At 48.5% G+C, this 26,420-nt stretch overlaps 9 protein-coding genes across 9 annotated transcripts; 4 read left to right on the top strand and 5 right to left on the bottom strand.

Annotated features, from left to right (window-relative positions):
- Positions 1–19: 19 nt before the first annotated feature.
- Positions 20–2,185, top strand: VTP21DRAFT_6034 (uncharacterized protein; the record flags this gene model as incomplete). Its single annotated transcript, XM_069396621.1, has 4 exons — positions 20–298; positions 379–486; positions 623–1,837; positions 1,910–2,185. 4 exons carry the CDS (start codon positions 20–22, stop codon positions 2,183–2,185), a joined length of 1,878 nt encoding a protein of 625 aa, XP_069247303.1.
- Positions 2,186–2,759: 574 nt separating this feature from the next.
- On the bottom strand, positions 2,760–7,095 carry VTP21DRAFT_6033 (uncharacterized protein; the record flags this gene model as incomplete). The annotated part of the gene is made up of 7 exons (XM_069396620.1): positions 2,760–3,270; positions 3,350–5,179; positions 5,249–5,921; positions 6,013–6,341; positions 6,425–6,475; positions 6,547–6,706; positions 6,834–7,095. The coding sequence occupies 7 exons, from the start codon at positions 7,093–7,095 to the stop codon at positions 2,760–2,762; spliced, it is 3,816 nt and encodes a 1,271-aa protein (XP_069247302.1).
- Positions 7,096–7,440: 345 nt separating this feature from the next.
- VTP21DRAFT_6032 (uncharacterized protein) lies at positions 7,441–8,157 on the bottom strand (the record flags this gene model as incomplete). Its single annotated transcript, XM_069396619.1, has 3 exons — positions 7,441–7,751; positions 7,867–7,985; positions 8,120–8,157. 3 exons carry the CDS (start codon positions 8,155–8,157, stop codon positions 7,441–7,443), a joined length of 468 nt encoding a protein of 155 aa, XP_069247301.1.
- A 230-nt stretch (positions 8,158–8,387) lies between these two features.
- VTP21DRAFT_6031 (uncharacterized protein) lies at positions 8,388–8,746 on the top strand (the record flags this gene model as incomplete). Its single annotated transcript, XM_069396618.1, has 2 exons — positions 8,388–8,567; positions 8,654–8,746. 2 exons carry the CDS (start codon positions 8,388–8,390, stop codon positions 8,744–8,746), a joined length of 273 nt encoding a protein of 90 aa, XP_069247300.1.
- A 3,470-nt stretch (positions 8,747–12,216) lies between these two features.
- VTP21DRAFT_6030 (uncharacterized protein) lies at positions 12,217–13,371 on the top strand (the record flags this gene model as incomplete). The annotated part of the gene is made up of 4 exons (XM_069396617.1): positions 12,217–12,262; positions 12,337–12,884; positions 12,960–13,068; positions 13,157–13,371. The coding sequence occupies 4 exons, from the start codon at positions 12,217–12,219 to the stop codon at positions 13,369–13,371; spliced, it is 918 nt and encodes a 305-aa protein (XP_069247299.1).
- Positions 13,372–17,036: 3,665 nt separating this feature from the next.
- On the bottom strand, positions 17,037–19,165 carry VTP21DRAFT_6029 (uncharacterized protein; the record flags this gene model as incomplete). The annotated part of the gene is made up of 2 exons (XM_069396615.1): positions 17,037–18,649; positions 18,730–19,165. The coding sequence occupies 2 exons, from the start codon at positions 19,163–19,165 to the stop codon at positions 17,037–17,039; spliced, it is 2,049 nt and encodes a 682-aa protein (XP_069247298.1).
- Positions 19,166–20,161: 996 nt separating this feature from the next.
- On the bottom strand, positions 20,162–21,810 carry VTP21DRAFT_6028 (uncharacterized protein; the record flags this gene model as incomplete). The annotated part of the gene is made up of 2 exons (XM_069396614.1): positions 20,162–21,238; positions 21,349–21,810. The coding sequence occupies 2 exons, from the start codon at positions 21,808–21,810 to the stop codon at positions 20,162–20,164; spliced, it is 1,539 nt and encodes a 512-aa protein (XP_069247297.1).
- A 549-nt stretch (positions 21,811–22,359) lies between these two features.
- Positions 22,360–23,710, bottom strand: VTP21DRAFT_6027 (uncharacterized protein; the record flags this gene model as incomplete). The annotated part of the gene is made up of 3 exons (XM_069396613.1): positions 22,360–23,219; positions 23,310–23,535; positions 23,597–23,710. The coding sequence occupies 3 exons, from the start codon at positions 23,708–23,710 to the stop codon at positions 22,360–22,362; spliced, it is 1,200 nt and encodes a 399-aa protein (XP_069247296.1).
- Positions 23,711–24,871: 1,161 nt separating this feature from the next.
- Positions 24,872–26,314, top strand: VTP21DRAFT_6026 (uncharacterized protein; the record flags this gene model as incomplete). Its single annotated transcript, XM_069396612.1, has 1 exon — positions 24,872–26,314. The coding sequence occupies one exon, from the start codon at positions 24,872–24,874 to the stop codon at positions 26,312–26,314; it is 1,443 nt and encodes a 480-aa protein (XP_069247295.1).
- Positions 26,315–26,420: the final 106 nt, after the last annotated feature.

The raw sequence follows: 26,420 nt of genomic DNA, 5'->3' as shown, positions 1-26,420 counted from the left end.
AACTCGAGCTGAAAATGGGATGTTCAGTATCGCGATATTTCGGGAAGCCGCTTCTTTCATACTACGCGCGCTTGTGGTCTCGGAACTGATGGAAATCCCCGCACATATATACCTTTTTGTTCAAGAGGCCTTAGCCCGTTCACCGCTACCATTGACAGTCACCATTTTAATCGCTGTCTTGGGTGGGGTATACCTCTTGTTTTCCCGTGAAAAGATTCCGACCGTCCGTGTGCCGGCCCCTGAGGCAAGTCAGCCTGGATGGGAGGGCGGCCGAGTGTTAGAAAAGCCGAGCATCAGAGTATGCAGCCTGATTGAATCTGCAGCAGATATTATTAGAACCAGATGATGCTAACATGTCAAAATGATGAAACCCTTTAGGATCCCAATAATCCCGATGTAATTGTGTGCTATGACCCAGCAACCGGCCGTCATCTCGGAAATGTCAAGGCTCATACCGCAGAGGATGTTGCAGAGGCCGTTAAAAAGGTAGGTTGGCCGAGAAGGAGTTAATTCATGAATACATCTAGCGTCTATCTATTCCCTCTCATTACTCCCTCTACCTTGTTTCCTTTAACTAACTCACCCTACCCATTCCACCCTTGCTTTGCTCAATATTTTTTAGGCTCGCGCAGCCCAGAAAGCTTGGGAGAAAACGACTTTCCGTGAGCGTAGACGTGTGCTCAAAACCATCCTTAAGTTTGTGCTTGACAATCAAGAGGATATCCAACGGGTTGCCAGCCGTGACACTGGAAAAACGATGGTGGATGCCGCATTCGGAGAGGTTCTGACCACCTGTGAGAAGCTCCGCTGGACCATCGAGAACGGGGAACGGACGTTGCGTGACGATTATCGAAGTGTGAATTTACTCATGCTCCACAAAACTGCCAAGGTCATCTATCAGCCGTGGGGAGTGACTGCCGCCCTGGTGAGCTGGAACTATCCTTTCCATAACACCATTGGCCCCGTGATCTCGTCGCTCTTTGCCGGAAACGCCACAATCATCAAATGCTCGGAGCACGCCGCCTGGTCTACATCGTACTATTTGCAAATCATTCGCAGCTGTCTTGAGGCTTGCGGGCACTCTCCGGATTTGGTGCATTTTCTCGTTGGGTTTGTGGAGTGTGGCCAGGCGGTTGTGACCAGTGGCGTGGACCACATTACGTTTATCGGGTCTCCCGAGGTGGGCCGAAAGGTGCAAGAGTCGGCAGCCAGCAAGCTCTGCCCTTGCACGCTAGAGCTGGGCGGCAAAGACTGCGCCATCCTATGCGAGGATGCCAACTTGGAGCATGCGTTCCCTCTCATCATGCGCGGTAACTTCCAGAACTGTGGGCAGAACTGTGTTGGACTCGAGCGCATCATTGCCCACACGAAACTCTACGACACGTTTGTAAGCAAGGCCAAGGAGCTGATCGACCAGCTGAAGATGGGGAGTCCATTGGACGAGGAGAATGTAGACTGTGGGGCCATGACCATGGCTGGGCAGAGCGACCGGCTCGTGGCTCTGATTGACGATGCCGTTCAACGAGGCGCTCGCCTGCTTGCCGGCGGGAAACCGTACGTCAATCCAAAGTATCCGAGTGGCCAGTACTTTGCTCCCACCCTTCTTGTGGATGTGACGCCCGATATGCCCATTGCCCACAACGAACTTTTTGCCCCCGTCATGGTGGTGATGCGTGCCGCATCCGACGAAGAGGCTCTGGAGATGGCAAACCGCTGCCCATACGGGTTGGGCTCGAGCGTGTTCACCCGCAACGTGCGCAAGGGTGACGAGATGGCGCGGAAACTACGGGTGGGGATGTGCAACATTAACGATTTTGCTTGCAATTATCTCGTGCAGGTAGTGTAGCTTTTCTTTGGATGGAGGTGGGGGCAACCTGTTAACTGATTATCTTTTGCAATTCCTCTCTAGTCGCTTCCTTTTGGTGGTGTGGGCATCTCGGGCTATGGCCGCTTTGCTGGCCCAGAGGGTCTGCGTGCGATGTGCACCCAAAAGTCGATGACAGTCGACACCTTCCCCAGCCTGATCTCAACCCCACTGCCCCCCCTGTGGAAATACCCGATGCGCCGCGTTCGCGACTCGATTCCCTTCGGAGTGGGCATTGTGCGCGCGGTGTACTGCGACTCGATTCGCGACAAGGTGGATGGCGTGGCCAAGATTCTGGGGGCGTTGATTGGAAGAAAGTGAAGCCAGAAATATAATCCGCCAAAATATTTTATTGGATATCGCTGTATTTATTTGCCATTTAATCCATCTTCTATAATAGTCTTATTTACGAGTGAACTTTACGAAAAAATAATAACCAAGAATAAATGCTTGTTCTTGTTTGTTTCCCCCGCCGCATTAACCAAACCGTCCACATTCAAATTTTATTCTCCCTTTTCCACGTTGTATATAGAGTCCTTGCCGCTAATTTTTTACTAAAACAGTAGACATTAGACAAATGGCACAAAGTGTACTCCGCTCTAAGTCGTCGCCAACCCGTAAAAAGGTCCATCGCCATTGATTTCTTGATACAAACGACCGATAATAACGAATATATATTTATTAAGTATTAATATGAGAAATATACTATATAACTTATGAAAAACAGGAAAATGACAAACGGGAAAAAGTATAAAACAAAAAATAAATCCTATGGGATATGGTGGTGGCAATGGTGGAATGGTGCAAGGTAATTAACTATTCCTACAAGTCATACACAAAAAGTGCGACCTAACTAGATAATAAAAGGGGTCTAAACCGCTCCGCTGTATTCCTCTCAGCCCCAGACATCCTCATTGTATCTTCCGGCCTCGGTCAACTCTCGAATGAATTTCTTGGCTTCTTCATGCTCTAATGCACCAATCTGCTCGGCCACCTTTTCAAAGGCCTTGCGTACACCAGCCGCCATTCCACTGGCATTTCCACACACATACACACTTGCGCCCTGATCCTTCACCAACTCCCATATCAGCCGGGCATCCTGCAAGATACGCTCCTGCACGTATTTCATCGGCCCGCCGTTACGGGAGAAAGCCGTGAGGAGGGAGGTGAGGGTCCCGTCCGCCACATATGATTCGAGCTCATCATGGTAGAGGAAATCTTGCTCCGGGTGACGGCACCCGAACACCAGGTAGGTGCACGAGACCCCGCCTTTCTCAACGGACTTGCACCCAAGAGCTCGGCGTTCCTGGAGGAACCCTCGGAAGGGAGCCAGGCCCGTGCCGGCCGCAACCATAATCAATGGGACAGTGGGGTCGTCGGGGAGATAGAAGGGACCATTGGCACGCCTATAACAAATTGGGAGGAACAGTGAATATCAATATGCAATTCACTAAAGGTGCAGAGGGCCGAACTCTCTTCACTTACTTTACAGCAATGTTCAATAGGCTATCTTGCGGCATCCGGGAGAGATAGTATCCCGACGCCAAGCCAGGGTATTTCTTATCATTGCAAACGTCGTTCACCACGCCGACCGTCAGGTGGACCGACTTGGGGTGAGTGCGAGGGCTACTAGAGATGGAATATCTGCGCGGAGTCAAGGCCGGTACAGCAGCCAAGAAGTCTTCGAGCCGCATGCACTCGCGGACCTCGTTGCTGTACGCCTCGGCCAGATCGAGGAGGGTACGATACTTCTCCGTAAAGGCTCGATAGGCCTCCTTGGCTTTGTCTCCAAGATGAGTGAGCTCAAGCAATTCCCGGGCCTTCTCGGGGTAATCTTTCTGAATCCGGTTGGCGAGCACACCCAAGAAATAGCGCGTGGGCCGACCGGTGAGGTCGGCATAGTAAGTGAGAGCATTTTTAACCGTGCAAGGGCCTTTGATCGTGGCGGCTAACGAGCGCGAGTTGGACGAGGTCGCGTCTTCGGATACGATTTCAAACACGGCGTCCGGGGCAAACTCGAAGAGGGTAGCGATACGGGCCACCAAATCGGCGTCGTTTTTCGGCAGCACCTCCAGGTGATCGCCGGCCCGATAGGGCGTGGCATGGCCTCCCTCGCCCGGGGCAACGACCTCCTCCGGCAGTTCGATCTCGATGTGGAGGGTGCTGCGCCCACTCTTGTCTGTGTTCTGGAGTTCTCGCTGGACCACCATCCTTCCCTTCTGCGCGCCATTGCAATTCTGGCATGCCCGCTCCCACAGCTGATCATCATTGTGGGCGGGCAAGATGGCCACCTTCACCGCCTCCTCATTGACGGTGTTGGCTCCCTGGGTGGCCGCGGTGGGAGCGAGCTGGCCACGCCCATAGAGGGTCTGCACATAGCCCCAGAAGCATTGGTGCCATTTCTCAAAGTCGGCATCCATATCTTTGCCGTCGGCGTCGGCTGACCCCAGATCAAACAGAGGCTCGGCCCCCAGGTCGTCGAGTTTCGTGAACACGTGCTTGGGGAATTTTTGGTACGAGCGCCATTGGCTGTTGCCCACCCCGAACACCGTATAGTTGAGATCCTGTAGGGGCTCCTCGTCTTCGTCGAGTGAGTCGAGGAACTTGTCGAAAGCGAGCGCATTCTCGGGGGGGAAGCCGTTATAGGTCGCGGTGATGACCACCAGCAGCTCGTGGTCACAGTTGGGCAAGATGCGAGGGGTGTATCGGCCCTCGCGCACCGCGACCCATTCGTCCATGCCTGTCAGAATCACGTCCGTGAACCCAAGTGTGTGCGCCGCGGCGGCAAGTTTGGTGGCGTAATCTTGCGAGGTGCCGGTCTGGGTTCCATAGAGCACGGTGAGGGCAGGAAGGGGCCGCTGTTCCACTAGGGGCAATGTGGGTGAGAGTTTCGGTGATGGTGTGGCTGCAACTACGACCGGCTTCTCTTCTTGCTCTTGGGTATTGTTGGCCGCCATGAACGCAGCAGGAGCTGCCCCCGTCGCCGTCGCGGTAGTAGTAGCATTAGTCTCTTCAGGCGTCTCATTTTTCATCACGATAGGTTTCGATGGTGCTGGGAAGTTCTTGCGCCGGTGAATCGTCATCATACACTCGTAAGGTCGAAGAATCAGCTGCTTGGGATCGTATTTGATCTCCTTGTTGTTGATACGGCGGAACTCAAAGTTGGGCAATATCAGTGCGAGCATGATTTGAGCTTCCTGGAGGGCAAAGGGATTTCCGATGCACATCCTCGCGCCCATACTGAAGGGGGTAAATGCACAAACGTGGTTTTTGACTGATGCAAAGCGATCGGGATCGAAGACCTCGGGGTTGGGCCTAGAGAAACGGAGAAGCGTCAGCAGCTATAAAAATGGCATATGCTTTGCACCAATGGCCATCCCATACCAGACACGGGAATTGTGGTGGAGCGCAACGATGTTGATGAAAAGAGTGTCGCCTTTCCGCATCTGGTACCCGTGTGGAAGAATGCAGTCTTTCAGACAATATTTGACAATGGCCTGGGCCGGCGGGTAGAGGCGCAGCGACTCGTTCAGCACACACATCATATACTTCATGCTACTTAGCTGCTCCACGGTCACGGGATGCTTTCCATCGATGCCCAGATCGGCCAGCTCCTGCAGCAGGCGCGCCTGTACCTGGGGGTGTTTATCGAGCAAGTACATTGTCCACGTCATCAGCGCGCTGGTGGTTTCATGTCCGGCCACCAGCATTGTCAACACGTTGTCTCGGATCAGGCTGTCGGACATTCGCTGGCCATCTGCGGTCGTTGCGGTCAGCATGATCTGCAGAAGATCACGCTGCTGCTCGGCCTCGGTCGGAGACATGCGCCGCCGAGTCTCAATCACCTTGTCGATGGTCTCGTGCATATACTTAACGCTGCGCTGCAAACGCATGTTTGAAGCAACGAGCATGGACTGATAGAACTCGGTGCGGAAGGTGCGCTTTCTCGCGGAATTTCCCGCATAAACAATCGCGTCGATGAAAGGGTCATCTTCATGATCGGGATCCAGAAGGTGGAAGTCGTAGTCGAAACCGATCTTCCCGATACTTTCGAGAGCTATGAAGAAAGGAAAAAAAGATGAACTTGAGGTCTCATACCTAAACAAACTCTCGCCTTTTTCTCTTTTCTTGGATTCCTGAGCACTTACTGATATTAGAATTCCACCGCAATATATCCACGGACTCGCCTTCTCGCATCGCTTCAAAGCGCTTCACCGCGGCAAACACAACGTCGCACATCTCCTTCATGTAGCCTCGCATGGCCTTTGGACTGAACGAATTCTTGAGCAGATCGTGGGCCAGCTTCCAGTCCGGGTCGTCGGAGTCGGTGGTGGTGAGGCCCTGGCCCGCGACCTTCTTTGCGTTCCAGAGCGTCGAGCCGACGGGGATCTTCTTCGTCCAGTACTCACTCTCCTGGATGATTGCTCTGGCGACGTCTGGATCGTTAGTCCAGTATTGCTTACGGTCGAACATATAGCTGAAAAGGAGGAGAAAATGGAGGATGGGCACGTCAGTCAAATGGGGCTGAGAAGAGAGAAAGGAGTGGCAAAGAGAACCTACATTCGAACTATTTGGCCGTATTTCTGGTGGAACTTGGCGAAGCTCGCATGTCTATAGGACAGAAGAGAGCTGGGTTAGACGCGATGGACGCGAGCACAAAATTAACCTTAATTTTCGTGTACCTGTCGGGCACCAAGTCCATCACGGTCCCGAAGAGCGGCCGCGGCGTGGGCCCAAGAGCCTCTGCCTTATAGTTCAAAATTTTCAGGAGCAAGCTGCGGTTGTCCCGGAGCTCGGCGACAGAGGTAATACAGTGCTGGCTAGGGGTTTCGAGCTGGACATCTACGCAGCAGGACATTCAACAGAACAGGCTGTTAACAGTGGAACTGAAAAGCATTTTCAGGGAAAGAGGGGAGGAGAGAGGGAGAGAGGAAAGAGGAGAGGAGACAACCATGAAAGGAATCCTCACCATTGGTAATGTCCACATGCAAGGCTTTTTGAGCGTCCTGTTTGACCGCCTCAAGGGTCGCGTCCGATTTCACGGTGACCTGACATTGTTCTGGCGTTTTTGTGAGAGCGGCTTCGCCCGGGAGAGCAAGAGTCACCTGGATAGTGAAACTGCCCGCTTTCGCGTCTATTGATCGTCTAGACGAGGCGCTGCCATTGGTAGCGGAGAGGGCGAGAGCCAAGTCGTTGGTGTGGCTGCTGGTTTCTATCATCGTCTTGTCCATGACTAAGGAGAAAGAGAAGTGGTGGAGAGGAGGGTGGGGTAGGATTGGGGAGGATTCAGAACGGAGAGAGGTGTCGAGGAGGAGAAGGAGCCAATTGCGGCAATGGAGAGAGGAGAGGAGAGGAGGCTGCGCGCGTCAAGAGGAAGGCGGAGAGGACAGGAAAATAAGCACGAGTATTTAAAGCGTCGTGAGGATGAGCCGGAGCCTCGGGGAACTCCAATGGTTCGGTTCACATAGAAATAACTCTATTTTAGGGCGAGCGCACGTGTCACACACTGTGGCACCGCTTCTTTTTTTTTCGTGCTTACCGGATTTCTCTTTGAGGGCCGTTTCTTTGAGCTGCAGTCAACTGACCGGCCCAGGCCTGAGGCGGTTGCTTCCTAATTCTGCCGCTGCTCGGGCACACCGTGCGCCCACCTTGAGTTCACGAGCAGGGTTTAGTTCCCGTCTTCCATCACTCCCCGGCGCCCCCGGATCCCCCTTTCTCGTGGCGTGCTGGCCAGCCCCGGGAGGAGGGTGCTTGAGTGGCAATGAGGCCGGCCGTGAAAAATGCCTGGCGGCCTTTCCCTTCTCCGGCCGTGTTTGCTTTCTCCCAGCCTCTGATCCCTCCGCATGGGATCGAGACAAAAGCGGTAAGATCAGCACCCGGAGAAACGCTAGTGGTACTGGATGAGCCACATTTCTTTGCATTACCAAAGCAGGCGATACAACGGGAGGCACAGTGTAGCAGAGCGTTGGGCCGCCGAAGCTAACCTTCATCGGGAACCTAACCTTTCGGCTGCGCTGCACTCGCCTCTTTGTTTGGCTCCCATCCGAGCCCGCGGCGGGTTTGGCTCTCCAGCCGCTTTGAGGCCAGGGAAGAGCTGGTCGATGATGCCCCCTTTCCTCTCCTGGTATAATGGGCGTTTGATTTAGAATTTAAGCTTTTCTTCCAAGCCGCAGCTCGGAGACGATTTGCTCACGCGGCTCATTTTTAAGCCGAAAGGATGAAAGAAAAAAACCCTCTTTCACGACCCATACGCACCAGCTCTTATCGTCCTTTGGCAGCCGAAAGAGAGACATGACGCCCGAACTAAACGAATTCATTGAGCAGCTGATGCAACTACTCACCGTATCCTTTCGGTTGAACGTGGGATGCTGTCTTCGCGTAACTCTATTGTATTAAAAGTCAAAGCTACCCTCTGAGTTTCTAGTTATGATTGGGCCGAGGCAAGCAACCAGCGGGGAATGTCCTTATCAAGGAACTCCGTCCTGGTGAGAGCGAGTCTTTGGAGAGATTGGCCTGCTCAACTATGGCCATTGACATCACTCAATGCAATGGGCTTTATCTCTCCGGGATTGCGGCACACGCTCAGCCGACCGTCCAGCTCAAAAGTCAACCGAGTTTGCAGACGACTTCGAGAGGAGGAGATAAGCAGATCCGTCTCCGCACAAATCTATTCAACACCGTCCTCGGTGAACCCAAAGTTTTGGTACTACTTGGACCAATATGCATTTGTAATGTTCAGGGGCTGTCACTCCGGCTAAGCCATGTGGACCGTTTGGAACGTAATTAAAGAGGACTCGGAGGTTAGGGGGAGCAGTGGACGTGCGTCCTACCGGCCCGTTTGCACAACAATTCGGAAGATCCTCCGATGAACAGAAGCAATAACTGGGTATTTGTGGATGGGCAGAGACAGCGAAAATGGTTTAGCGGCTATCGCCAGAAAATAAGGAGGCGAATTATATTGATTTATACTATCTTTAAACGCAGCTGTTATTTATTTTGAGCCACTTGGTTATTAACTAGGTATTATTCACTCTAACTCCAAAAAGCTCCCACCTCCAGTCCATTTGAAGAGGTGGAGAGTGCAATGGCAGTGTTTGTGAAAGAGAGGGGAAGTCTGATATATATAAGACTCAGATAATTATCTCCGAAACACTTCGAAGAGCTCATGCAATACACCTGCTTTTCAAATGGTATATAGTAAGAGTTTTCTGGAGGGCAGAGGACGGAAAACATATATTTTTGTGCTTTGACATGTAATGTCAGTATTGAAAAAAGGAAAAACATGATGTTTTGCTCGTTTAACATCAATCTAAGAGAAGAATATGGAGGATCCCTTCTACAGTACCTACACTATTTTTAAAATTGATGAAATTACATTGGAGGCATAGATACACGGTATTTTATATTAAAAACGGTCAAAAAACCTTCCCATTGCATCCTATTGTAAAGTGATGAAAAATAGCATATACAGTAGTACATCGCCTATGGAGTAAGTAAATCGCAACGCATCACGATGAGAAAATTGCTAGCACGTCCAAAAACAGATGTGATCTAGAGCAGAGTGGGCATCATAGAGGAGGGTAGTGAATGCATTTCGAAGCGGAGGCAGAAGCCTAAAGCCATCTCCAGTGTATTCCTTAATTTATTCAATATATTGCTATAGATATTGATACAGAATAAGCTAAATGAATATGTTCTCTCCGATTCAATATTTGCGGCCGATAACGTAGCATTTAGGTTGGACAAGTGTGAGCCTCACATTGCCATAACTTTAGCTGGGTCCCATTTGCATGATAATTCTTCGCCATATAATATAAGGATCCATATTCTCGGCAGTTAAATTTATTTAATTTTTTTTTACATGATGGACTAAAATGCACACAAATCAAATCCATCAAATGGCACTTTGAGTTCAGTCGAGCGAGTTAATGTCATCTCCCGGTAAACATTTGGTTTAGACATTAACGTTAACGGGAGAACAGTCAAGAACAACTAAACCATTGGAATTGTTGCCCGTGCAACAAACAGGCTGAGCATTACAACGGTTGCTGCCACCAATATTACTGATGGGATTGCATTGAAGGCCTACTGGGCCCGTAACATCACTTGTTGATATTCCAAGTATTCCGATTAAATTTTGAGCCTCATCAGAAGATGCGCTCACAACCGAATTGCAACAATGAAGTGACCCAGTATTACACTGGGCAAAGCATAACGACCCGAAAGTTAAAAAGGAAAATACGAAGACTGACTTCATCCTTGAATTCGCGAGTTCACTCAATTGTACTCTCTTTGTGCTCTTTTTATAGGTGATGTGAATTAAAAGCCCGCAATAAACACGTAGGTAAAAATTGTAGATCTATCCAAATTTCTATCCGTTGAAGCGGTGGTATTTAGTATGCAAAACAAACCTGTATAGGCGAGTTTTTTACGGGTGGCGTTATTTGTACCCTGGTAAAGCTATTATTGCCGCCAATTTGGGTAAGTACTGGCTAATTATTCAGCACTATCTAATCACAAGCTACATAAAAACCAGATGGCTAACGCACCAACATAAAATTTTATAAATTTCGGTTGCTTGTATGCACTATAATTTATTACTGCCCATTTCTCCTTTAAAAATGCCTCGTTTTTCCAATTCCGATCTAATAACTCTGCAAGCATTGAGACGAAAGCCTTTTCTCACCACCTTCTTTCTTACGGACCCCGATCCACTGAATTTTCTTTCATAATACGAATTAGCCTGGAGGCTTGATTTGGTGTGATCCAAGTGATAAGTTTATTATCTACACACCCCCTTGAAATAATTGTGTCCAATTAGTTGGAAATAATGCCATCTATTAACAAATTTACATTATACACTGAATTGTATTGTTTTATTGACTATAATGCTTATTGACCGAAATGTCGAGTACCATAAGAAGACCAGAAGAGTTGGAGGAAACAGGACTTTACGCAGAGGCAGCAGCAAGCATACGCAGCCCTTTATTCCACTGAAAATGTATGAGTTTTGAATTTAACCAGCTCATTTTATGCAATAAACCGGCCTCATCATCGTGAAGCGTGGGTTGCTGACAAAGTCCGTAGTCTATTACTCAGTTCAGGCCATACCAACTTGGCCGATAGCAATTCTTGCGAAAATACCAAGCAATCTCGCTAGAGAATGTACACTTCGATCAGCTGCTGAACTAATTGAGTTGCAACACACGAGCTCCTCATTTTTATATTGATGTCAATTTCTGCGAAACATAGCAATCCGAGAATTAATAGGAATATACTAGTGCTAATTTCATCCTGTGTATTTATTATGGAGAATAACTTTCCGACCTCATTGAATCGAGAAAGGAGCATGGGATAGAATGGGTTGAGTTAGAAAAATATTTGAAAAATATTAACTATGAAGAAGCTTTTGCGTGATTTTTATATGTTCATTTTTACATAGTATTTTTTATACATATTTAAATGAAAGTGTTGTATTGAGATATTCTAAGAAATATATTATGGGCTATTTATATAAAAAAAAAACACTCTAAGCAAAAATCACAAAGGAATAAGCGGGAGCAAAAGAAATTACTGGCCACTCTCTAAACTCTCTAAGTTTTCGTTTGTAAATAAAAAAAAAAAAATTGAAAAGATTGAGCAATTCATTGTCCTTCTCGTGCCTCTTTGGGATTTTCTTTTGAATTTTTTTTTTGTAGGATTAAAGAGCATAGCCATTAAAAACCCAAAAATTAACTCAATTAGCTTAAGGAATACTTATTATTAATATCTGTATATTGCTATATGAAATAGTTATGTAAGTTTTAGCACCTCTAACTACTCATTTCTATTGGAATACTTTAACACTTTAACGCGAGAATTAACTAGTACACTAGTGAATATTAATAAAAATTTCTAAACAATGACAAATCGATTCCAAGTCACTCCCTGTTTTCTAACTAGGATAGAAGGTATGATCCGGAAATTCAAGCATAAAATTGGCAGTGTTTCATATATTGAGAGTAATACGTATCACCGAATATGGAGATTATTTATCTGATGTAATATTAGTAATGATCAACTAATCCTGCTATTTCCATTCTAAACATAATGCATTCGTTTACTGAGTGTATAAATTGCTCGATAAAGGCCTTTTATTCTGTAACTCCATAAAATTGGCAGCGTTTCATATATTGAGAGTATTATATGCATCGCCGAATATGGAGATTTTTATCTGATGTAATATTAGTAATGATCAACTAATCCTGCTATTTCCTTTCTAAACACGATGCATTCGGTTTAATAAGTGTATAAATTGCTCGATAAAGACTTTTTATTCAATAACTCTATCCAGACAGAAAATATCTAAACCGATGGCAAAGCCTATTGTTGCAGTAATTGGGGCAACTGGATCGCAAGGTAAATCATTAATATATAAAAGGAATTTTATTCCAAGCCTTTGTTAAGTCTTTTTCGCGTCTTTTTGTCGTTAGGCGGATCTGTTGCAAGAGCTCTCCTGCAATCGGGAGAGTATAGTGTACGTGCAATCACGCGAAATACTAATTCGGAACAAGCCAAGTTGCTTGCTTCACTGGGCGCTGAAGTTGTTAAAGGAGATGCTTCAAGCCTTGACGATATGAAACGGTGCTTCGCTGGAGCCTACGCGGTCTATGCAGTTACCAATACTTTTGACCCTATTAATCAGAAAGCAGGCGAGGAAATACGACAGGGCAAAAACATGGCAAGCGCCGCCCTTAATAATGGGGTGCAGCATTTCATTTGGAGTACCTTGGTGAATTCAGAACAAGTGTCTGAGGGGAGATTTAAAGACGACCAGTTTGATAACAAGCACCAAGTAGAAGAGTATGTAAAAGAGATAGAACTCCCAGCCACGTTTGTGGATTTGGGATTTTATTATGAGAATATCGCCGGGGATACTGCATTTCCAGTTATGAAAAAAGAGGGAGATACGGTTTATATATCTTACTTCGTCGAGCCCGATGTCAAACTTCCAATGTTGGCTGTTAGTGTTGATCTTGGGGTAGGTAGTATGGTGGACATATTCTCAGGCCCGTCATATGGTGTATGAAGATGACTGATACTATTGCTTTAATAGAAAGCTGTCGTTAAAATACTCTCAAACAAAGATAAATATTTAGGAAAAACTATACCGCTAATTGGCAAGTGTTACACATTCAATGAGTATGCAGAAATAGCAACAAAAGGTATGCATCTCCCTGACTGCTTCTACTTGCAAATGTATTCACTCAATTACACTGATTGAGCTGACGGACTTTTCTTTCATTGCTGTAGTTTCAGGAATCAAGCACGAATACCGATTTATTCCACCTCAAAGTATTCCTCCAGAGAGCGGGGTGAACCCAGTTACATTTGAATTATTCAACTGGATGTATTCCCAGCAACGACAGCTGTATGAATCAAACAAGGAGCTAGGGATCGAGTGGGTGCTGCTGGAGGATTATCTGAGGAACATTGGCTATGGGAAACGGAATAATTTGAATATCTAGCTTTGAATAACTTGAATAATTTGGGAGCGTTATTCATTCCTTTTATTGCTCCCAATTTTCTCATTTTGTCTTCGAATATTGTGTATCTTCGAAAGCTGTGAGCAAGGCAATAGTATATTGATATACTTGCCCATCGTAGTTTATCGTAGTTTAGTGTAGTTTAGTGTGGGAAGATTTAATCTGGTGATTCCTTAGTTAAAACAAATAATTAACCAACTTAGAAGTAATTAACTGACTTAACGGTAATAAAAGCAATATCTAGGTAAATAGTGATTTACCATTTGTTTTACGTAATGCAAATTTATTATCTGTAACCGCTGCACGAGCTGATGGTTCATGTACACCTGCACAAGTACTTCCTGCGAATCAACTCGAAGAGGACGGGGACGATGACGAGTAGGATTGAAACAGTTCAATTTGTTCATAATATTGTTCAATTCGGAGGCAGCTTTTCTCTCTTAGGATTTAATTAAAAAGATATATACTAAGACTGATTTCATACTGTGTGTAGAAAGTATCCCTTCCCCTTGCCCAAGCTAACGACCCTCTTTTTCACGAATTTGGGTCATGAGTTTGGCGCTTCGTCGCTTTGCTGATGCTCTGCCCATAAGTTCAATTCTGCGGTTGTCGAACAACTGGAGCCTTTGGCTCTAATCTTTTATTCTTCGTTGATTATATTTTTGCACGATTTCAAATTATGTATTCATCTCTTACGTTTATATAGTTTCGTTTTCAACTTATATTGTTTGCTGATTATATAATAAAAAATAAATGGAGCCGTCTCCTTTTGGTGAATTTTATTAAAGAATGCAAAATGTTTATTATTTGCTGATTAAATGTTATCAAACTAAATTAGTTGTATAGGTGAACAAAATATCAACTCATAAGGAAATTTGTTTTTAGGTTGACTAGGCCTTTTCTAACACCATTCCGGCGCAGCGCCTATATTTGCAACATAGCGTGATGCGACAAACCCTTCGACATACCGACCATCTTTTAGTTTGTACCATCTGGGGTTGCCGCCAATATTTTGTCCATTTACTTTACACACAATACTTATTACAGCACCAGAAGGAAGTGACCCCACGACTTTATGACTAGTTGAAGGGCCAGTGCGAACGGGGAGATCGGATTTAGCTATTACTTTTCCCTTGTATTGTGCTGTACAAAAATGTAGGAAGACAAAAATGCATACGAATCTAAAGATAATAGTAGCAAACATCTTCTAGGTTATTACATTCGCAAGTTCACTAAATTGTATACTTATTGTGTTCTTTTTATATGTGATGAGGTGTTAGAAGCATACAATATATGCATAATTAAACCTGTTTCTAGAATTAATCAAATTGGTTGAGTAATTTCGTTTGCAAGCTGGGTATATCTATTAATTACCACTAAGTGAAATTATCATATTGGGAATCAAAAATCTGCATTATGCTTATATAAGTTTAATTGGCTTTATATTTGACGATTACTTATTTAAAAAAATTAACCATTTTGAAGTAATGTACTGACTTAGTAGTAGTAATAATAGATATACCCGGGTAAAAAGTGAATCGCCATTTGTTTTACAAAATGCAAAATTATTATTTGTTAGGTACCCTCTCCTCTCTGTCCAGCAGACAGAACTTCATATTCAAATTCACATTGTGAAAAAAAAAATTAGGGAAATTTGAATTCATTTGTTATAACTTAACGTAGTGTTTGCAATAAATTCCTTAGTCCAGATTTTGAGCAAGTCGCACCGTACCGTTTTCTACACTCTATAATACCGCGAATTCAGAGGACACATGTGGACTAATAGAGTGGAAACTCGACTTGCATATATACATTCAATATTACCTAAATAATTTATGCGATTCCAGGTCTTATTATATGCTTAATTAAAACGGCTACTATGGAAGATTTTTATACGAGGGATGCAGAACGTGGAGTTCGTCGGGAGTCCATGCTTCATAATCTCACTCTTCATTTATTGATTGATTGTTTAATTTGCCTTGTACTTTCTTGTTTAATCACCTATTTTTCCCATTTTATCTTCTTAGGAGAGCCAAGGATTTTTAATTAGAAACGAGACCTAAATCTATCATTAATTTTTTTTTAATTTCATTGACTTATTTGATTTTCTAAGCAATTTCTCCGGAAATAGCTTGTGTTGTGTGCAAGAAAACAATCTCATCACCGTGAAGCATAGGCAGCTAGCTGCCTGTTGCATAGACACTAGTCCATGGCATACGCTAGGATGAGTAACATATCCAATGCCAAAATACAGCCCCATGTTCTGATTTTGGACTTAGGACTCCAGTCGTGGTCACTGACTCTTACAACAATTACAAGATACTTAACCAGTTTTCACTCTACCTTCCATATATTGGATATTAATAGAATGTATGATTTCGTATATATGTTGCTTGCCCCATTTAATTAGTTATCAATTGCCATTTCCTGCTAGTTTGATAACCCTTTAATTATCGGATGCTAATGGAATATATTTTCACGCTCTCTAATTGTCCCTGATTACACTTCAAGAGGAAGTCTGCAAGCTTGATAATCGCGTGCAGAATATTAAAATCATATCACGCATGGACCTCAACAAGGCAATTCAATTCATCAGTAAACTTTGGGATCATTTCCGGCGCATTATAATAGTTCCTTCATCTAGGCTCTCGAAATTTTGGGGAAAATGAGGGCACTAGATAGAGAAGGGAACCACGGATTCTTTGTCGTGAATGACCGAGTGTCCAACAGATAAAACACTTAGGCGATGCTAGAAAACTAGAAGTTTGTAAAAAGGAAGCTGCGTTTAGAAATATCCACTTTCTTCCATCAATCCAAAACTCGTCCTCAAAAGATGTTTGATAGGCAAGCACTTGGGGAATAGTACTAGATTGGGGCGTAAGATAATTTTACTAAGGCATTTTCTAGAGAGATGCCCTTACCTAATTAATAAAAATTATGTACTAGCACTATACGGCAAATTGTATAATAAAACAGAGATTTGTTTGTAGTCAATTCTGGGGTTAACAGGGTGAGATGAAACTATGGACGGCAAGAGACGGTATTAGGTTTTATAGGAAAAAGCCCTTCCCAAAATTTTCATTTTATGCAAAAGTACCGTAAGATTGAGAGTAGATTAATAATCAAAACATAATGTATAACTGATAGTTTGGATGCCCAAGATATACCCGTTGGAGCATCAGTTTCTTTTAAGAGGAAATATTTCTTTGCGAGTAATACTCCGTAAAAATCCTTTCTTTTCTCCTACCATTTCTAATTCTCACCGATTCACTGCATCTCCGTTCAAATCAAGTCTCCAAATCAATTCTTGGCTTTTCACTTACTGTATGTAGATCACACCTTGCTCCGAATAGCTTTGCCTCCGAATAGGTATGGGTGGCAAAAAGAGACTGCTTCACCCCATCTATTAGGAATGTACTAAAAACAAAGCATTAAGTTTGGTATTTATTCACATATTAGAATGAAAAAAATGAAACATCATGGAGAAAAAAAAACACGCACACATTCACTCACACACTCACAAACATATATAATATATAGTATATAGTGTAGGTTGTTATGAAGAGACGAAAGCCAGAACAGGAAAAATAAATTGGTTCAAAGGCCTCCTCTCAATTCAGTGTTGTGACCATAAAATGCAGTTTTTTTCACTTGGCCGCGGGTCGCATCTTCTCCAGCTCCTCCCGATAGTGCTGGCCGATCTCTTTGCGGCGCAGCTTCTGGGCCGCTGTGAGCATGCCGTTCTCCTGGGTCCACTCCTCCGAGCACAGGGAGATGGCGGCGAGGAGCTCGGGGGTGCGGAACTTGGCCTTTTTGCCCTCAGCGAGCAGGGAGCCGTGCACCTCCTTGATGATCGCCTCATGCTGGCACAGCTTGGCAAAGTCCTTCTCCTGCACTCCCTTGGCCTCCGCCAAATCGCGGATGCGCCTCTCGTCGGGGTGGACCAAGGCCACGGGGCGCGACAACTCCGGATCCGCGTGCACGCACAGGTTGATGACGTAGACGCTGGACTTGTAGATGGCCTCTAGGCGCTCCAGGGCAATGTACTCGCCGTGCGACAGCTTCACCAGGTTCTTCTTGCGGTCGATGATGCTGAGGTACCCGTTGGGCTTCCACTCGCCGATGTCACCCGTCTTGAGCCACCCATCCTCGGTGATGGTCTCGCGGGTCAGCTCCTCGTTCTTGTAGTAGCCGCTGCACACGCTGGCGCCGCGAATCCACACCTCACCGCGCGGCGGGTCTCCGCTAGCCTTGTAGCCCGCCTCCTCCACGTCCACCAACTTGATCTCCACGCACGGCACGGGCGCACCCACCGCGCTGTAAGCCACCGTCTCGGGGCTCATGATGGTGCACATGCCGCACGACTCCGTCATGCCGTAGCCCTGCAGGATAGGGCACAGCGCCACGGTCAGGAACTCCTGGGTCTCGCGGCTGATGGGCGCGCCACCGGAGAGGGCCAGCCGCAGGCGGCCGCCGGTCTGTTGCTTCAGCTTGGAGAAGACCACCGCATCCATCAGACCCGTCACGGGGGAGAGCACGCCGGTCTTCATGGTGCGCGACTTGACCCAGTAGGCGCCGTGGAAGGCCATCTGCACGAGCTGCGAGCCCTTGTGCACCTGCGTCAGCACCCCCTTGCGAATCGTCTCGAAGACGGCGGGGACGCCGACGAGCAGGGTGGGGCGGAACGCCTTCAGATCTCCCGAGCAGTTGCGCACCGACGAGTCCATGAGGGTCTTGGGCGTGCCGTATCCGAGGGTGATGCCGAGCCCAATGCATGCCGACTCAAGCATGAACTCGAGGACATGGGCAAGGGGGAGGTAGGCGAGGATGGTGTCGGTGGGCTGCAGGAATTTTCCGAGGTGGGCCTCGATGCCGCCCATGGCGCTAACGGCGTTGCGGTGGGTCAAGACGACCCCCTTGGGGTTGCCCGTGCTGCCGCTGGTGTACATGATGCAGCACAGATCGTCCGCAGCGGGAGGCACAGGGTCGACGGGGTTCTCCTCCCCGAGCTTCAGCAGCTCGTCCATGGACACCAGCTTGACCTTGTCTCCGATCGCATCCAGATCGGCCTGTTTGGCCTTGCCGTTGTAGATGACGACGCGCAGGCTCTCGCACTTGGGAATCACCCGGGCCACCGTCTTGAGGAGGTCGGCATTGGTGAAGAGACTCACCGCCTCGACCTCATTGAGCGAGTAGGAGAGCCCGTCCTCCCCGAGGGAGTCGTAGGCGGTAGAGATGTAAATGTTTTGTGAGAAGCAGCCTTCGCGATGTGAAAAAGAGTGCTGGTTAGACCCCCCGCGGCCACAAAAGAGAGACAGAGAGAGGAAAGGAGATACTTACCGAGGGCCATGCACATCCAATCCATACTTGTCTGCGCGAAAATCTCCACCGGCTCCTTTGCCTGGATGCCCAGCTTCCTCAGACCGCATCCGATGCGGAGGATTCGCTGGGAAGCTTCCGTGTAGGTTACGTACTTGTACTCCGACAGCTGGAAGTACTTCCATGTCTTTTTCTCCTTTCGCTCCTCTCCGCCCACAATCTTGGTGATTTCCTTCTCCTCCTCGATAATGTCGATCACATCGCGATAACCAAAACAATTCTTGGAGGCATGGCGCCGAGCGGCGTTATGGAAGAAATCATGCAAGGAGTTGATGTTGGGGCCGGGGGCATCGATGAGTTTATCGGCGAAGCGGGCGTGGCGCCGGATGCGCGATTCGTTTGAGGCAGGGGTGTGGTCCAGCTCTTTGCTGTGCTTTGTTGAAACAGGCGCGGCCATTATGCTAGAAGAAAGTGCAGTAAGAAACTAGAATAAGATGTGAAACAGAATGAAGGAAAAAAAAAAAAGCAAAACTATGTATAAATAAGAAAAGGGTGGAGGCTATACGATATATAAATACCGAGCAATGTAGAATAACTATATAACTCGGGCAGAATATATATATTAAATAGGGTGTATGGTACACTTGGTACAAGGGAGGGCCTAGTAAACAAGACAAGGGGAAAAGCAGACGCCAAAAAAAAAAGAAAATCCCACTCGCACGGAACGCTTTTTATATGACTGGTTTTTGAGCAATAACAAATTGAAGGCTTACATTACATGCCCTTTCGGCCCGTAAAATGGATATCGAACTTTACTACCGGATTTTGGCCTCCGCTGGGCCTTCTCGGCTACCAGGAGGGGCTGACTTCACGCTGGGATTCGGGAGTTACACCTGGTGCGACTCCAGTAGCCCTTGGATTTCGTGCTATGCGCGCACAGAGCCTACAATCCCGTGAAAACTAGGGATTTTCACGCGCTGGAAAGCAACGGGCCAGGGCATGCCATTCGGTCATGTCGCGAGCTGCGGGATAAATGTTGTTTGGCGCTCAGCATATGAATTGGAAGAAAAAAAAAGCTTGATCTTGCCCAGATAATGACCAGCGCAATCGAGGCCAATGGTCAGTCCGTGGCTGCAAGCCGATTTCGGGCGAGGAATGGATTCACAAAGCCCCTTTATTCGATAGAAAAACCACAACTGTAAATAAATAGAGGCGAGAACAAACGGGGGAATCTACTATCTAGGAGGCAATGGACTCGATGATATCGGCGTGAATAGAGCGAGGTGTATATGTGCTATGGGGGAGAGACAACAAGGACAAAAAGAAAGCAATCAACAAACCAAGGGATGCATCATCCTATATCATATATCATACATCGGAAGAGAGAGAGAGGAAAAAAAAAATGACGAATGTGATAGAGATAAATATTATTATAGGTTACAAAAAGGAAAAATCAGTGCGTTGCACGCTTCCGCTTATCGAGAAGTTCCGGCATTCCTAAAACGGTTTTCAGGCCTACTTCACCTTCGACGATCAGCTGCCTCTCCATCTCGACGTCTTCCCAATTCTCTATGAATGCAGGATCTTTGTCAGGCCCTCCGCCCATGGCCGGATCGTACACGATGCAGCAGACGCCATGAGCCATTGCCTCCGCAGACGATTCGGAAATCATGCGCACCGCAATGCAGCGATTCTTGTGGCGGCCGAGTCCTACCACACGGTACTTGAGCCTAGCGCCGACTCCGCCGCATCGGAGAAGATCGGCATCTGAAGGAACGCCTCTCTGCAGAATGATCCGATCGGCAGATCGGATCCATCGCTGCAGCACTTTTCCTTCGTCTGCACTTGCAGGCCCAAATGTGGTCAGAAGGCGGTGGCGAGATGGCTCATCGAGAAACACGCACACCCCCTGGACTATGGGCTCCAGCCGAATCTCGCGCTCTAGCAGCCCGAGGGCCCACGAAGCCAGGGCATTCACCACCGAGCATCCCTTGTTGTAACCACCCTTGTGCCCATTCGCGGCTCTCTCGCATGGTTGGGGGACGACCAGCTTCGCCCACCATGTGGGGGCCTCGAAGGCCGCGGACTCATCGGGGCGGTCCCGCAGCAGCCTCGCCCTCTCATTGTGGTCCCTCAGAATCCCCTCGATGATCTCCAGCTCTCGAGCAGGCTCAAGGACCACCCGCCGATCCTCCACCTCATGCACCTTACCGGCCTGGAGCCGGCCCTCGGCGATCTTGGAGGCGATGTAGCCATCGAACTTCTTCACATGGGCCACTCGATCCTCCCACAGATACATCTCGCGGAGGAGCGGATAGGTCAGGAGGAGCTGGTCGAGGAACTGTAGTTTATAGGTGAGGGTATTGGAGAACAATTCGTCGTCGTCGGGCTTAAGACAAATGATATCAAAATGAAATCCTTTTTCCGAGATCATGGATTGGATAAGATCGATGAAAGCAGGTCGCTTGCGACCGGTAAGAAGGATAGTTAGGGTATTCTTGTCTTCCATGGAACGCCGTACTTCTGCGACCTAGGATTGGGAGTAGATGAATAAATTAGATCCCTCGTCAGAGCCCCGGGGATAGATCCCAGGATAAAACCTCAAGCATGTAAAAAAAAAAACAATATACACAAACATACCACATCCTCATTCCATCCCTGCGATCGATGCTCCTCGCTCACTTCAAGGCTTCGGGGATCCTGCCACCAGCCCTTATAGATGATCCCGCTCTGAGTCAGGAGCCCGATGAAATGCGAGTCCCAGAGCTCGCGACTCGGTAAGGGAGAGCCAAAGAGAGTATTGTCAAAGTCGAATACATCGGCTCGAGTGACACGATGGGCGTATCGATCGATGAATCCAGCTTGGTTGTCAGGAGGAGCATTGTCGGTGACGAGGGCTTTCAGGATGTGCAGACGCCGAGCTTCGGGCAATGCCGAGTGCTCGGGGACGAAATGCTCTTTCTCTTCTAAGGAGAAGGTGGCCTTTGAGGTAATGAAACTTGATTTCGATCCCATCGTCATGGATGGGGGGTCCATTTTGGCCCTATGCGAATCCAATGCGTCGATGCATGTATGCAATGTGGAGGAATTGGGTCCGGTCATGGATGGGGTTGTATTTACAGCTGTGCTCAGTTGTTTGCTTGGGTCAACAAATCCTTTCACACTCTTTCAATGATCAGCGGTTTTGCCTTCGCGCATTGGGATGGGGAAGGAGGGAGCGAAGTGAGAGGGGGAAAACAAAAACAACAAAGGCAAGCAGCACGAGTGGGTCCCGCTTTCAGATCAGGCCCACAATTTGAGTCGACCCGGAGTTGTTCGGGAAGGCGGAGGAGATCGCATTCCAGACAAATGGGCTTCACCCTTAAAAAAGCAGGCAGCAGACACCGCCGACCAAATATGGAAACGCGCAGAAATTGGAGAAACACATCTATTCCTAGGCACGGTTCCCCTCTCTTGCAGAGGAGAACGTGTGATCCACATGAGAATCAAAGTCATCTACACGGCCGTTTCGCAATGTGTCGCCATCTAGCGGCTGCCGTAACGTGTGGATAGGATGGCTGCCGCGGTCTGCGGTAGGCTCTTCGATCTTCTCCATCCACGTGTACCGGGCTGATCACTGCGTTGGAGACCTTGGCTTGTCTCCCATCCCATTCAAGGCGACTCCGATCGATCAGCCTCCACCTCCTCTTCCTCGGCATACCCGTTGCCCTCCTCCATCTCTTCGAAATCGTCGGCTGAGGAAGGAAGGGGATACGCCCTCGTGACGTGAACGACCGCCTCCTCCGGTAACTGGGGCGAGGCCCACGTCACCTGAAACGCCCCCTCGCTTCTAAGGAGGACGTCGATGAGGCGCTGCACCGTGCGAGCACGGTATCGAATGTCCTTGACTTGCCACAGCGAGGGCAGAGGGAGGCGGTCCAGCTGAGGGGCGGCGCCGTCCGAAACTGGATTCAGCAGGTAAGGCAGCACTTGGTCGACTCGCTCCATAATGTCGGCGTCGCTGAACGCGGCCGTCCGAGTAGGATAGGCGACTTGCCACACGAGTTGAAGAGGGGTGTGGAGCGAGCGAGGGCAGCCAGATCCCCCCCGCAGAGCCCCTTGAGTCCGCGAATTCCCCTGCTCGAGCGGATCCGCCTGGCGGGGTTCCGCCTCCTTGGCACGAAACACAGCTATCTGCGTACAAAACCCGATCAGAGCCGACCCTTCCCCCCCAACGCCGGTGAATTCCACTGCATAGCCGTGCTTCTCGGCGCCCGCCTTGCACCAGACCTGGAACTCCTCGCGTGTCCATTCGAACTTGTGGTCTGGATGCCGCATGGTTCCGGACTGCATCCCAAGGCAAGGGTTGTACTCGACATTCGGGGTAGTGACCAAGAAGAATCGCGGCGCATAGCCACCTAGCACGGAGTCGAGCACGTGGACCAGGGAGTGCTCCGGGAGATGTTCGATCACTTCACAGCAAACGATGGCTTCTATGTCGCGCATTCTATCATCCACCTCCACCAGCGAACCTTAGGAGATTATATTTCAGGCATATATGCATGCCGCATATATCTGGTTAACCCAATGAATGCGATTGGCACTGCTGTTATTTTTAATACCTTGGTATAATTCAACGCTTAATGGGTTCCAGCGTGGATACAAGCGATCCTCGTCATCCGGTGAACAGCGCTCGGTGGACAGATTCAGGGCCTCGCTTGATACATCCACCCCGACCAACCGCGTCATCGGTACTCTAGGTCTCGGAACACCGAGATCCTGAATATCCCACCGAACACTTAAAAGGTAGTCGAGGAGTGAACCCTCGCCGCAGCCTAGATCCATAACCTTTTTATTTTCACTTAGAACATAACCAACTAGAGCTGCAATAAAACGATTCACCGTCCACCTTAGTGATTCCCTTGTCCCAGAGAAAGCGGGCAAGCCATTCGCGTCGTTGCCGCCATAGAGGGGGATCAAAGATGCTCTCGCGCTGGCGCTCGAATCCCTCACTCTCTTGCATTGGCCAAGTAGTGGAGTCGTGTCAACTAGATCTAGATCCTATTCATCCCCCTCCCTATTTTTCCTTAATTAATAAAGTGCACAAGCCACTCACACCCTAGTGAGCCATTTCCAGAATCATTCAACTCGAACAGCCAAATGGGGCCAAAGCTCCACGTGAGATCGATTGGTCTTGGAGAAACTCCAACCTGACCAACCTGTGTAGTAGACCCCCCCGACACTTGTTCACCATCTGCACCACTTGCAGTGTCATGCTAGGGAGCCCGTTTGTTCGCGAAAGGATCCATTCCATATGATTGCTTAATAAAGAGGAAGGCTGCTAGATTATGTATCGGCGGAGAGGAGAGGGCGATGTCAAGTTGAGGACAGCGCTAGAAACCAGGCCGGATGCTTGCCAGCGTTGCAGCTATGCCAACCGCCACGCATCCAGAAGAGAAAGGAGAACGTTGCCCTCCCTGCTGGTATTCGACGGAGGTCTAACCGCGGGTTGAGCGCCAATAGGCAGATCCGTTCAACTGTCTATCCCAAAGCGGATAGTCGAGATAATGGTTCGGATAAACATTGTTCACAGCCCTGACTATATCGGCATCTGCGAACGAAGCATTGCGGCGTGCGCCCGCCCTGAACGCAAGGGCAATATTTGGCTTAATAATATCATCGCAGAGCCAGATTTCCTTGTGAAAAGAAGAGTTCCAACCCAGTTGGCAGACACAGTAGAATCATTCCAAGCGTAGCTGAGGGCGGCTCCCTTGGTGGCCCGGCAGTTCCGAAAATGATCCGACCGAGGGTGGGGCAGACAGCCTGAGCCCAAATTTAGCGACTGAAACGATAGGGACTTCTTGTGAGGCGAGCCCGCCAATCACTCTCCAGCCGACATATGAAGGGAACATGCGAGGGCAATAATAGGTGAATAAGCAACTTCGGGAAGTGCTGCGGTGTTCTCCCTATATAAACTTTGTCGGAAGCCCGGGCGAGAGAGAAGCTGCATTCTCGATTCCATATATTCAGCAGCCGTTGCCGCCTCGGTTGGCCTCGCCCACTCTTGCAGGGATCCTCCCCAAACCGGCTTTCTTTTTGGCACACGTTTGTTTGTTTTTTTCCTCCCCAATTCTTTCCTTTCATTACCCCTTCCTCTTCCCACCCCCGTGACGCTGTCTTCACCATGACCGAACGTTTGCGAGGCCTCGACCACATTTTCCTCCATGTCGACTCCCCCAATAGGCCTATGAACATCTGCAACGTCTTCCTCTATGACGAACCCATCGACAAAACAAAAATGCTGGAGGAAATCCACCGCCATGTCGAGACATTCCCGCGCGTCAAGCAACGCCCTGTAGAAGGCGGCCTCTTCTCCACGGCCAAGTGGGCGGATTGCCCGGACTTCAAGCTCGAGGATCAGTGCACCGAGCACACCCTCAAGGAAGGCACCGAGGCCGAATTGCAGAATTTCACCGCCGAATTCTATGCCAAGCCTTGGGATCGCAACAAGCCCCTTTGGAGAGTCGCTTTTGTGAATGGGCTGAAGAGTGGGGGCGCCATGGTCTTGGTGGGGCATCACTGCTACGCTGACGGCCAAGGCTTCGTTCGCGCTTTCTTCTACCATACCGATGCTCGCAAACTGCTGGAGGAGAAATGGGAAGAGCACAAGAAGTCCATGCGCCTCAAGAAACAAAAGCCTCTGCAGGCAAAAGATCTCCCCTTGCTTAGAAACCCTGCGCTTCTCCCCTACACCGAGCAGCTGCCCAAACCGGCCTTGTCAGCTTGGGCTAGCCTGGTGGGTCTGCTGCAGCTTGTGGCGACATTTGTGGTCGGCTTCTTGCTCATGTTCAAACTCTGGGTTGAAGGGATGGTCTTCACGAGGAAATCACTCAATTACAAGGGCGAGCAGACGACGGAAAAGCTCATGAGCTGGACGGCGCCCATGTCGATGGAGGACATCAAAACGGTTCGCAAGGCATACGATCTCACCCTCAACGACGTCATGTGCACCGTTGTCACGCGCGCAGTGAAGACCTACCTCGAGGACATCAAGGGCCGCCACGACGACTACGTCTCCATGATGATCCCCTTCTCGCTTCGCTATCCCGACGACTACCGGGTGTACAATGTCTCGACCGGGAGCGTGGGGTATTTCCCACTCTACGATATGCCCACCGAGTCCCTGGCCAAGGCCGTGCACCAGGAGATGATGAACTATAAGCGTGGATTCGTGCCCCAGTTCTTCTACTTCTATATGACCTACGCCGGGTTAATCCCTCTCTTCCTCCCCCTCTGGTTTATTAACTGGATCCTGGGGAAAATCCACTGTGTGCTCACCAACGTTCCCGGCCCCCATCAGGAGATCGAGTATGGAGGCCAGCGGGTTCGGGGACTGCGCCCGTTCCCCCCACAAAATAGCAAGGGTTCGCTCGGCCTGGCCATCTTCTCGTACGCCGGAAACATTACGGTTCAATGCATCACCGACAAGACCGAGGCCTATCCCGACCAGGCCCACCGCGTATGCGAGATCATTAACCAGGAGTTCGATCGCGTGGTCCTAGATGCTAAAGCCAAGCTGAAAGAGCGGGCGATTGAAGAGTACATGCCCGAGAAAAAGCAGAACTAAAGAATTGCGTTTATTCATTTCCACATTTTGGGCTATCTCTTTTTTTTGGGACTCTTCTGCCGTGTTTTTATTCCAGCCTGTTAATATGAGCCTTCTTTTTGATTTT

The sequence above is a fragment of the Calcarisporiella thermophila genome (assembly GCF_041956535.1).
Source record: "Calcarisporiella thermophila strain CBS 279.70 unplaced genomic scaffold VTP21scaffold_25, whole genome shotgun sequence".
In the NCBI taxonomy this organism is placed as follows: domain Eukaryota; kingdom Fungi; phylum Calcarisporiellomycota; class Calcarisporiellomycetes; order Calcarisporiellales; family Calcarisporiellaceae; genus Calcarisporiella; species Calcarisporiella thermophila.
The sequence above is the reverse complement of the archived record's forward strand: the minus strand, read 5'-3'. Positions and strand labels throughout refer to the sequence as shown.